Genomic DNA, 12,253 nt, shown 5'->3' with positions numbered 1-12,253 from the left:
CATGTATTAATGCCAAAATAACATGCAAAACAGGCCCCACCTGCCCTGAATGACGGGTCACCACTGAGAGAGAGAACAGAGAGAGACAGCAAGAGGATGAAAGAAAGAAATAGATGGGGGGAAGAGAGATAAGGTAAACAAAGTCAGAGGAGAAAGAAAGGAAGAACAGAAAAGACAAGAGAGAAAGGGAGAGAGAGAGAATTAAATAGAGAGAGTGAATGCGGGGCTGGAAGCGCCCGATAGGTGTTTTGCTCTGCAGCCCACTCTAAACATCATGCCTAACTGGTAGGGTGGAGGCTGTTTGCTGGACTGAGGAAGGCATCAGTCAGAAGAGGGGAGGATAAGAGTGGAGATGGAGAGAGTGGGAGTGGGAGAGAGCAAAGGAGAAGTAAAGAGGAGACAAGACAGCAGGAGAGGAGTGTGGAGTAGAAAGGAGAGATCGAAGAGGGGGATGAAGAGATGAGGGGAAGGAGAGTGAGATAGAAGGGATGAAGAGATGAGGGGAAAGTAGAGGGAGATAGAAGAGGGGATGAAGAGATGAGGGGAAAGTAGAGGCAGATAGAAGGGATGAGCTGGTCAAGGTGAGGGAGATGGCATGAATAACAGCACACCCACGATGGCGGGAGAGGAGGGCAGGGAAGAGGAGCGCAGGGAAGAGGGATGGGGCTCCTGTAGCCTATGTGCATAGGGAAACAAACCACTGCATTCTCCTGTCTTGCTCTCTTTCTCCCTTTCCTTGTTCGTTTTCTCAGCTACACGTATAGCTATGCTATACACCCTGTACTTAACCACGTTACTTAACAATTACTCTCCCACAGTTTTATGATTGAACAAACCTGTCTATTTCCCTCTGTACAACTACAGTAGAACTAGGACACTGCTCTCTCTCTGTCTCTCTCTCTCCTTTTCTCTCTCTCTGTAATGCTCTGCTAACAGAGTTGTTGCGACAGTGGTGGAGGAAGGGGAGAGACAGAGCTGAAGAGGGATTGGAGGCTAAGGAGAGAAGGGAGGCTAAGGAGGGAAGAGAAAGGAGGTTGAGTCACAGTCTACAGACAATGCCTCCCAGGTCCTTCCAACCTTGACCCTCCTCATTCACGTACCCACATCTGTTACCTCGCCATCCCCCTGCTTCCTCATCCATTCTGGCTAAAAGTGTATACATGGACTTTTAATTACGGTTAAACATTGTACCATCCCATGTCTCCTCTCACAGGCGAATTACCTTAACTGACAGCTCATCTAGTTAGTGGCATGTACATTTTTGGGAAGTGAATGTGTAATTAGAGAAACACCGCCACCTAGTGGGGAGGTTGGGTCCTGAATGTGCTGATGGGCATTGGTAGACCGCATTTGAAACCATTTTCTTTAGCTTATAAACATTATTTAGGTTGCGCAGTCTGAGGCGATATTTGTTGTTACATTTTCAGGTTACCATATGTGTGTGTTTATACTTGTACAGAGCAGTATGTATTGCTTGCTTGTTTATTTGTTATATAACACAAAAACAGAATATCACCACGTTTATAAAACACTGGTATTATTCGGAAATATCTGAAACACCCAAAGTCTGTCTTATAATGCCCTTGGACTAGTCTGATTAAAAGCCATGTGGCAAGCACACGCACGCACACACACACACTGTGGCAAAATATGTGTGTTAAAATGTGAGTTAAAACACAGAATAAAGACCTATAGGCCAGTCCTTTCTTGGCTATAAGAACACACAACAGCCCTTAAACTAGTCCTCCACTACATCCTATTGTGGAGAGCTGTAGTCTGGGTCAAGGACACTCACATACACATTAACAATACTAATAAGTCACTTGTATTACGGACAATTGATTTGAAACCCACCGAGTGACACCTCTGCATGACCAAAATTCTGAAGCCATAAAAGGACAGTTCAAACGGGCCACGAGAGAGACACAGACTTCAGACTAGAACGGTAACAATGTGGCCGGCTGTCTGAATGCCTGTATCCTTAGCCTGATAAAAAGGCTGATCATGTACGGCTTTAAGGGGAGACAGATACAGCTTTAAGGGGATGAGGTTTGTCCATTTGGCCTAATATTGACATCCAGTATTTCCTCTAACATAGACCACAGCAGTCATTGGGTTAAGCAATCGATACACAGAGCTGGTGGGATTAGGGTAGGGGGTGACAGGGGGTTAGAGTATCGCTCAACACCCTATTCACCTGTATGCCATGGCACTTCATGTAGATCTGAAAGGATTGGATGGGTATAAGCAATATGGTGAATATACTACCTAGCCCACCAGAGGGCAAAGTGAAGATATTACCAATTTCTATATTGCTAACAAAAAACAGTCCAAATCAAAACCTCTCAGATATAATAGAAATACCACCGCCACCCAGATGCACGAAATGCACCAGAATTTAGCAGCCAAACATGTCCTAGGGGTTGGATTTGGGATTGGGCACAGACAGGAGTCCTTTTTCTCAGACCCTCTCGTCAGAATCTCTTCACCGAGAACACCAGGCCATGTCTGTTGAGGCGGTCAATGAGAGTTGTCCTGGCAAATGCAGCTCCTGGACTGTACACTCCTCCCCTGTCAATCACAACATAGTGTTAACTTCTAGGTCCTGTACATGCATATATTACAATATATATATGTACTGTTACATTGTAATAGTAGCTGCATATTTGATGTACCAGTGTGTAGGACTTCATTCCTTGTAGAACTATAAAATATTCACAAGAGAGAGAGCGAGAGAGAGAGAGCGAAAGAGCGAGAGAGAGAGAGAGCGAAATAGCGAGAGAGAAAGAGCGAAAGAGCGAGAGCGAGAGACAGAGGCACCCGACTCACTTTATAGGAAGGAATTGTGGTTCATTCAGCAGAGTGATAGCTGCCTGTACCATAGCAACAGGTGTGGCTACATAGCCAGGCTCTGTGGACCAATGAAAGTCAACATAGTTTATTATAGTAGACCAATGATAATCGAGACGAAGAAAATAATAAGCACTGCGTGGACATTGGACAGAGCATGAATAGACATGACCCTGACCTGCATCACAACTAAACCAAAAACAAGGCTAGAATCAGAGATAATGTATTACCTGCTCCGTGTATCTGGGTACAGATCCTAGCATTGGGTCTTCCCTGAGACGGGTCCAGCCCCTCAGCATAACCCTCCCCGAAAAACGTCAGACTGAAAGATGTTCCTTCCATCTGGGAGAGGAGAGGAGTCTTAGCGCTTCAAGTTATGAACGCTAACCTCCACTTCCATGAACTGATCAAATAAATACAGTGCTTTTAATTTTGTTTTTATACATATATAGTGATGTTATCAACATTCTACAATGCCTGCATCCAAAACTTGACTGAAGCATGAAACGTTTATGGAGGTTCTTCTCACTAGACACATGGCTATGACTGGGCCATTCATGTACTGTTTCCATCGGGCCTGAGTCCACTACAGTACCTGCTTCCTGCTGGGTCCAGCCTTGGTGAACACGCCAAAGGAGAAGAACTCTGGAAACTAAGGAGCAGAAACAAAATGAAAATGAAAATGAAAAATGAGCTGATTACCTCCCATCTCCAACACAGGTCATTTCTTCTTGTTATCGCTGTACAGTAACTGTATGTTATATTCACACAGATCTGACAGTCATGCAGGTTAACTGAACAAGAGGCTCACAGTTAAAAGAAGAGGAGACCATTCGTTTGTGTCTTTTCTACCCTTAATTAAGCCAACCAACTGTGACTGACTATTTTCACAAGATTGGTAACCAAACTACTTGGTTAATATAATTTCCACAGACATCTAAATGTGGAGAAATACACTGTATGGGCCCGGGTCAAAAGTAGTGCACGATATGGGGAATATGGTCTTGGGCTCTGGTCAAAAGTAGTGAACTATATAGACAATAGGGTGGCATTTTGGACACACACCGTAATGAGGAGCTTCCTTCCCAGGCCGAACTTCCCTAGGAACCAGAAGAGCAGGCCACCACAGAACATCTTTATCAATGACCAGACGCCACCGACCCCTACATACGCAGAGTACTGGACCTGAAGAGGGAGAGAGGGACGGGGAAAGAAAGAAGGGGAGAGAGAAAGAAGGAGAGAAGTAGAAAGAGAAGGGAACTCGATAAATAACTTTTAACTCCTGCATGCTCCTGTAAGCTACTGATGTCCCCTACTTCTAAATAGTACTCCCCCATGCCATGGAAAGGCTAGAGAAAGGGCACATCACAGGCACTATAATCCCTAGTGCACTATATTGGCCAGGAGCAGTGTTGAGACACCCCACAGAGATACTGAGGAGAGCAAGATGATGAATCACTTGGAGCTGCTGTATGACTCATTATCATTTATCTCTCTCCATATGAAGAAAGACAGGGGTTCTTTACAATCTCTCTCTCTCCACATGAAGAAAAACAGGGGTTCTTTACAATATATATCTCTCCACATGAAGAAAAACAGGGGTTCTTTACAATATATATCTCTCCACATGAAGAAAGACAGGGGTTCTTTACAATCTCTCTCTCTCCACATGAAGAAAAACAGGGGTTCTTTACAATATATATCTCTCCACAAGGAAGAAAAACAGGGGTTATTTACAATCCATTTCTCTCCACATTGGATGTTTGTGAGTAAATGAGGCTTCATTATATAGTTTCATAGGAAGCTCGTAAATGGAATACAATTTTGACAGCCAGAGTTGCTTGACCTAATTAGGGGTTGTGAAAGCAAGGAAGGGGAGAGACACGTAGATACTGAGGTAGACTATGGAAAATGACAGAATAATAACGTCATTTTGCGGACGCTTTTATCCAAAGTGACTTACCGTCATACGTGCATACAAAACACATACGGGTGTCCCAGGAATCGAACCTACTATTGAGGCGCTGCAAGTGCCATGCTCTACCAACTGAGCTACAGACGACCATGTACCCCTCTGGGTATTGTACGTGGCAGTAGATGGGGTTTGACAGCGGTCTCGGTATTGAGCAGGTTGTTTAGGCTAGCCGTGATGGATAAAATACTGGGGAAAGGAGGGGTAGCCTGGATACCAGTCTGTTTCTGCTTTAGCCAACTGATCGTTCTCTTGCCATGCCAAACCTCTACGCATCAGCAGGACCACAATGTAGCATCGTTGAGTGACTGAACGCAGGCAGCCAGTCAGGAAATAGAGGTGGGGGGTTGTGTTAGATCTTACTGGTAACTCCTGATGGCCCTCATACAGGAAGCGCTGGGATCTCCTGACTACTGATGGGTCTGAGCCCATGAAGGGTATGGCATACTGGTCAATCTCCTTACTGAAGAACAGGCTACCCCTGAGGAATACACAAACACATACCACACACACACATACAAGTCAGTTTACTTCCAAATACACTCAAATTTTCACCATCAGCAACCCACAGAATTCAGCACAGACAGACGCCATCAACTCATTTCATCTATATTGATAGACAAGTCCTCTAAATCCACTTCAGCATTGCCAAGCACCAACTGTGCCATACCAATCAAATGCAATGACTTTGAATGGAAATGGAGTGAACACAGACTGTCTGTACATTAGACATCTGCCAATACCTCTTCTTGACCTTTGCACCTACAACTGGGAGAGGTTGGTGGCCAAATTTCTTCCTCAGCTTCCGCAGGGAGCCGCTGTCTGCAAAGCCGTAGATGGCGGACTGCCATGTGCCGTCGTGGGCACAGCCTCCCTACAGGGAAGGAATATCCCAAAGCTTAAGCCAAGTCACCATCACAACAAACAAACTATTAAAGGAATGGTTCACTACAAAATTAAAGTCGATCAGAATTCCCTATGACAACAAACAAATTGTTTGTTGACATTTTCAGACCTCAAAAGTGGTTTACTAGTCCACGTCCCATGCCATTTGTTGTGTCTAACGAAATTATGAAATTAGATGGTGCCTATAGTTCCTATTCATTCAGGATTAAAGCATATAGCTGGATCTAAACAAAATAATGGTGTGGACCTTGGAATCATCAACATTAGATCACTTGTATGACTACATTTCCCATAATGCATGTAGAAAACCGGAAGTGATAGAGCTGTCTACCTCAGGACCAGTGTGTATAGTCAGGAAGCTCTCCACAGCTGTCAGTGTCCCTGTTAACAGATATGACACAGTGTTATTATATATCCTTTACTCAAGGACAGACTGGACAAGCACACAGATAGAAACCTCATTGGAAAAGCAACAAGGGTATTAATGCAGTGAGTTAATTGTGTACTGTAGCTGTATCATCGCGTTTGGAATTCAGCTAAAAACACAAACATCTTCTTTGCCAAATTGGTTCCGTAATTCATCATTGATAACAGGAAAAACACCAGTAAAGCAGAAAGAGCCTGCAGATACAATGTCAAGGGCAAAAATAAGTATGAGAACTGTATCTTCTTCACAGATGGCTGCCATCACAAACCCAGGGACACAAACAAGTGCTGTTCTCTATAATAAAACATATTTAAAAAAACATTCACAAACCCAATTAACAGTGTAGCTCTCTACCTTTAAACTGGTTCTTTGTGTACAGGATACCCATGTCAGCTGGTATGGAGTCAAAGCCACAGCTGCCAATCACATACACTCCACTGTCCATCGCTCTGCTGTGGTACTCCAGTTGCATCCTCTCCAGGAACTACGGACCACAATACAAGACCACCGTAAAAACACCTAGCAGAGAGACATGGGGTGCATCCCAAAAGGCATGCACTGCTTTCGACCAGACTATGTTGGCAATAAGGATGATATGAGCATAAAGCTCCTAAAATCCAAATGCATCCTACCATCGTTGTCTCTGTAAAGACAGTAATAGCCAGTAATAAAACTAGGTTGGCGGTAGAGGCTAGTGAAGGCACTGAATTGAGCCATAAAGACGGACATTTAATATGATGGTGTTGTGTAATGACAGAGCACACTACCTGAGGTTCTCCACAGATGTCTATGCAGTGGGCTCCATTCTCTATGCAGGCCTTAACCACGGGCTCGCCATAGAACCTGTACTAGGGAGACAAGAAAAAGGACTCAATATGATTTGGGTGTTAATGGAGGTATAGGTGTGTGTGTGTGTGTGTGTGTGAATGCGTGTCATCAACCCTTTATCAAAAGTATCATCTCCCTATCAAATTGCCATACCTTTGCAATTGACCACATGTTATTACGTTCCATACGCACTGATAAAGCTGAGTCGACTGTACTGTACAGCAGTACCGTGGCCACAGCTACACAGGCAGCATACTCCTAACAAGCTTTCCAATTATCATTGGGGACAAGAGTAACTTGGGAGTCTGGACCAATGACACCCCAAAAGGCCAGCCCTCATCCCAGGTATCAAGAACAAGAACACTCATTATTACTGTAGACTTACTGGCCCCACACAGTTGAGAACAACCAGTCCTTGTTGGCACATGATGGCCAATGAATCTGCTTCGGAAACATCAGCCACAATGATTTCAACTTGAGTCCTTAACTCCGGCTGACCTGGAAACAGAGAGCAAAGTTGCACTGAACGCATGCATTAGTTAAAAGTCACACATTTACAGTAAATCATAGCTTAATACAATATTGAAATAGGCATTTAGAAAAGGGAAAGGGGAATACCTAGTCCGTTGTACAACTGAATGTACTCAACTGAAATGTGTCTTCCGCATTTAACCCAACCCCTCTGAATCACTGATCACATTGTTTGGAAAGATTTGCATTATTAGACCAATTTGCATGGGTGACCGTTATTAAGCAAGTCACAAGCCAGTGGGATCAATATCAACTAAGATTAAACAGCAGTATCCCTGTGTACCCAGTGAAATATTAAGACACCTGTTTACCGGTTAAGTTCAGCAGTGTTATTGTTCACCCGTAGAGGACAACGGACACTGCGTGCGTATACAACAACAACAACAAGAAAAAAGGTTCTTGAGGGGTTCTTTGTTAGCGGTGAGGGTGATGTGTAACCATTTTTCAGGTAGGGTTCTTTACTGCTCATGTAGGGTTCTTTACTGCTGTGATGGCTGTGAAGAACCATCCTGTTCTTTCCCTCTCCTCCATGTTTTGCTTTATGCCATGAAATGCTAGATTGTTAAAAAGTTCCTGTAATTTTACAGTACACTAGAGGCTACTGGTTGCAGTGAAAGTACTGTAAAACAACAAGTTACTGAATTTTGTGTATTTGTGCCAAGTGTTGTACCAGTTTAAGTGGTTGGTGGTTATGTGGTTAAAGGTTGAGCACCTATTTTACTGTAACACTGACAGTTCTGCAATCATTGTGACAATGAAGAGCTGCACTGTTAAGAGGTTACTGTGCAGTGTTTCCCCTAGGATTTTTTTCAGCAGTGGTGGCAAGGTTAGCAGGGGGGTGGGTGTGCATTGTTACTAGTGTTAGCGCAATGATATGCTAGCTGTTCCCATAGACTTCCAGTCATGGAGCCAATGACTATCCATTTAAAAGCGCATCTCGACAGAAATGTCTAAAATAACTTCATATTTTTTGCAGCGGTGGCAACAATTTGAATGAATATAGGGGAAACACTGCTGTGTATTTCACAGTAACTTAATGGCAGTTAGCTGCCTGGAAGTTTGCGTTACCTAGCTGTCAGTAAGTTAGTGTGAAATTCACCGTAACTTAATACCCAGTAACTTACTTGCAACTAAATGCCAGTAACTTACTGTACTTTCACTGAACTATACTGATTACAAGCTTAACATTAGTTGACAACTACTAAGCATTCTTTGTGGTTAGCACACTTGGATCTCAGCCTCAACCTCATGGTTGACAGCCAACTGACCGTCGTGCCACACCATCTGGTCAGTGAGTGCGACAGAGATCAGTCACAGTAAGTTACTGTATTTTACAATAACTACTTGCAGCAAGCGGAGAGTAAATTATAGAAGGGAAAAAAATGAAATTCCTGGTGGCCAACTACCATTAAGTTACTGGTAAATGCACAGTAACCTCTTAACAGTGCAGCTCTTGATTGTCATAAGCTCTTACAAAGATTGTAGAACTGGAGTGGACAAATGAGGTGCTCAACCTTCATCAACATAACAATAAAACCACTTAAACTGGTACAACACTTCCACTAACAGTTGGCACAAATACAACATATTTTAGATCATGCCCCCAGATATGCTAATGAGCCCCCACCAGCACTGCCCCCACCTACATTTCAGAGGGCAGTAATGATTGTGCCTTATATTGAATAGAAAAATGTACCATTATACTAGATTTGCACACATGTATCCTTAATGGTACTGACCAGTACTCACCAACAGGCGAGTACCTAACAGTGTGTGCCATAAACGCATCTGAAGTATCCTATAAGTATAACTGTAGACCTGTCATTGGTTTTACCTGGAACCAGAGGGTTCTTCATGAGAGGGTTCTAAGTGGAACTCAAAAGGGTTCCCCTACAGGGACAAATCAAAGGGTTCTATGTGGCACCCAAAAAGGTTCCCCCATAGGGACAGATGACAGAATCCTGCAACAAGAGGGTTCTTCATGAGAGGGTTCTACATTGTGCCAGCAGCATACCACCCTGCATACCACTGCTGGCTTGCTTCTGAAGCTAAGCAGGGTTGGTCCTGGTCAGTCCCTGGATGGGAGACCAGATGCTGCTGGAAGTGGTGTTGGAGGGCCAGTAGGAGGCACTCTTTCCTCTGGTCTAAAAATAATATCCCAATGCCCCAGGGCAGTGATTGGGGACACTGCCCTGTGTAGGGTGCCGTCTTTCGGATGGGACGTTAAACGGGTGTCCTGACTCTCTGAGGTCATTAAAGATCCCATGGCACTTATCGTAAGAGTAGGGGTGTTAACCCCGGTGTCCTGGCTAAATTCCCAATCTGGCCCTCAAACAATCATGGTCACCTAATAATCCCCAGTTTACAATTGGCTCATTCATCCCCCTCCTCTCCCCTGTAACTATTCCCCAGGTTGTTGCTGCAAATGAGAACGTGTTCTCAGTCAACTTACCTGGTAAAATAACGGTAAAATAAAATAAAATAAATAAAAGAACCCAATTGGGTTACCCTACAGGGTCAAAACAAAAATAAACCCAGGGCTCCTTGTGAGATTAATATATATATATATATATAAATTAATCAAACCTTTATTTAACTAGGCAAGTCAGTTAAGAACAAATTCTTATTTACAATAACGGCCTACTCCGGACAAACCCGGATGACGCGCCGCCCTATGGGACTCCCAATCACGTCCGGATGTGATACATGACCAATGGGATGCTTGAGGAAGTAGCGTGAATGCCTACATGCAGAAACGCCCCGAATAGCAGGCTGCAGTTGCACACTACTGACGCTGGCAAACTAGAGGTTGTGAGTTCAAATCCCAAGTGAGGGTGACTCGGAGTTATCAGAATACAGCAGCATACTGTCCCTTACAGAAACATCACCTTAATCCAGCTCTAACAATTAAGTATATTTTTGTATATTCCCTTACAAAAAAATAATTCCGTTTTGAAACTGCAGTAAAAGTGCAGTAACTGCAGTCCACTGTTGTATTTTGGACGCAGTCATTGCAGAATAACTGCCCTGTACAGCTGCTGTTATACTCCGCTCTAACTGCGGTTACACTGCAAAATTACTGCTGTAAAAAAAACGGTGTATTTTGGACGCAGTATTTGCGTGTACTGCAGTTATACAGCACTCTGACTGCAATTCTTTTCCATAAAGGTTTACCATATTTTCACTGCAACCAGAAGCCGGGATTATTATGTTTTACAGTGTAATGAAGAACCCTCTGGTTCTATCAGTGCAATGAAGAACCGTACAAATTGTTATACAAAGGTTTATTGGAAGAACCGCTATAAAAATGGTTCCCCTGCAGAGAAACTGAATAAACCTTTGTTATTAGCACCTTCTACAAAAAAAATGCAAGTGTATAGGCCTTGTCGTTTAAAGGCAACTGCAACCGTTGCCGCTGTTAATCATTATACAGTAGTAGCCTAGTCAAACCATGCTTGACATAAAATCATAATTTTACTGACAGCAGGCACTCGCTTATCTTTTCTGGTTAGTGTCAAACACGTACGGAGGGTCTCGGCGGCTTGGTTCAAAACTCCCTCCAGCCGCTGTCTGCTGCGCCCGGCCAAGGCCCATTTCAGAGACCCGCTTGGTCCTTCGAAGGCGCTCCGGGCTACCTCTTCCACCACAAACTGCCCGGTAAAACCGGAGGCTCCGAATATGATAATATGATAAGGTCTAGTAGAGGTTGCAGTCGCCATTGCGCACTAAAACGTCCGTTTACTGTAGCCTAGTTTACGCAGCGTGACGCTCAAAAGGATTTGTTCTCGTAGTGTTTCGTATCAATCAACTGACTACAATGTTAACCAATGCATTCGGTATTACTGCAATGTTTGGCAAAAAAAATATCGAGATTGAAATACTACAGCTGAGATATGTAAAACCACATGGGTAGGCATAATAAGGATATCCGAAATAACTCGAACTTTGCCTTAAAACATATAAACTGCGCAACAATAATGAGTCGACTGCGCTCTAGTCCAACGCTTGATAGTATAAATACACAATTCTAGAATAATGGTGGCTGGTTTGGTTTCATGGTGCACTGGGACATCTTGTGACCTGTTGGTGGTATTACATCTTGAGAGGAGCCCCGTAGGCTACAACATTGCACAACTCATACCAATGTGAACAATGAAATAACATCTCATACCAAGTTTCCTTTATATCATGTATGTTCCATCGAGAAAACAAGTAAACAAAAATATTGCAACATATAAACACGGATTGCATGATGCAACACAATTGCAAACAACACAGGCTGCTACAGTGACAATTAGAGGCAACATTCATTGACATTACTCAACCACAGCCATTTACGACTTTATTCAATCCATATATTGTCTTTTGCGAGTTTTAAATTGGCACAGTACCTGTAATCAAAGGTGTCAGCTAGAGAGAACTTGCAGGGATTTGTAGTTTTGCATGATGTCTACTTTGATTCCAATGAGCATTTTCGAAATAGAGTAAACAGAGCCGAATATATTGATAAAAGTCACCTTGCCCGAGAGAGATTTAAATGGTTATCAAAACGTCACACCAGAGTACGCCTACATGAAGCACAGCCCTTATTTTAAGTGTTTCTAAAATTCCCTATTGGAAGAATTAATGGTGGAAAAACAATTGGAACCATCTCCCCATTTGACCGCTAGGTTTTATGGGTGTTATGACATCTCCACTGTGGGGCGCTATGTTCCCGCATTAGCTGAGACTGCATTCAG

General features: G+C 43.4%; 1 protein-coding gene across 1 annotated transcript; it reads right to left on the bottom strand.

Annotated features, from left to right (window-relative positions):
- Positions 1-1,468: 1,468 nt before the first annotated feature.
- Positions 1,469-11,542, bottom strand: sccpdhb (saccharopine dehydrogenase b). The gene is made up of 12 exons (XM_071370692.1): positions 11,041-11,542; positions 7,369-7,481; positions 6,923-7,003; positions 6,510-6,639; positions 6,060-6,109; positions 5,566-5,696; positions 5,186-5,303; positions 3,916-4,035; positions 3,446-3,502; positions 3,081-3,192; positions 2,830-2,911; positions 1,469-2,571 (listed from the first exon to the last, which is right to left on the bottom strand). The coding sequence occupies exons 1-12, from the start codon at positions 11,231-11,233 to the stop codon at positions 2,475-2,477; spliced, it is 1,284 nt and encodes a 427-aa protein (XP_071226793.1). The 5' UTR covers positions 11,234-11,542; the 3' UTR covers positions 1,469-2,474.
- Between the last annotated feature and the right edge of the window lie 711 nt (positions 11,543-12,253).

This window comes from Salvelinus alpinus, chromosome 27, assembly GCF_045679555.1.
Source record: "Salvelinus alpinus chromosome 27, SLU_Salpinus.1, whole genome shotgun sequence".
Taxonomy (NCBI): Eukaryota; Metazoa; Chordata; class Actinopteri; order Salmoniformes; family Salmonidae; genus Salvelinus; species Salvelinus alpinus.
This window is presented reverse-complemented; position numbering and strand designations above follow the sequence as displayed.

Bases quoted from the DNA above. Each gene is read 5' to 3' on its own strand.
- sccpdhb (XM_071370692.1), bottom strand. From the start codon at position 11,233: ATGGCGACTGCAACCTCTACTAGACCTTATCATATTATCATATTCGGA. The intron at 5,304-5,565 runs GTATTGGCAGAT...TGTATTCCTCAG, and splicing joins GGTGCAAAGGTCAAGAAGAG to GGGTAGCCTGTTCTTCAGTA. The intron at 4,036-5,185 runs GTAAGATCTAAC...CTCCCTCTTCAG, and splicing joins AGGGCCATCAGGAGTTACCA to GTCCAGTACTCTGCGTATGT.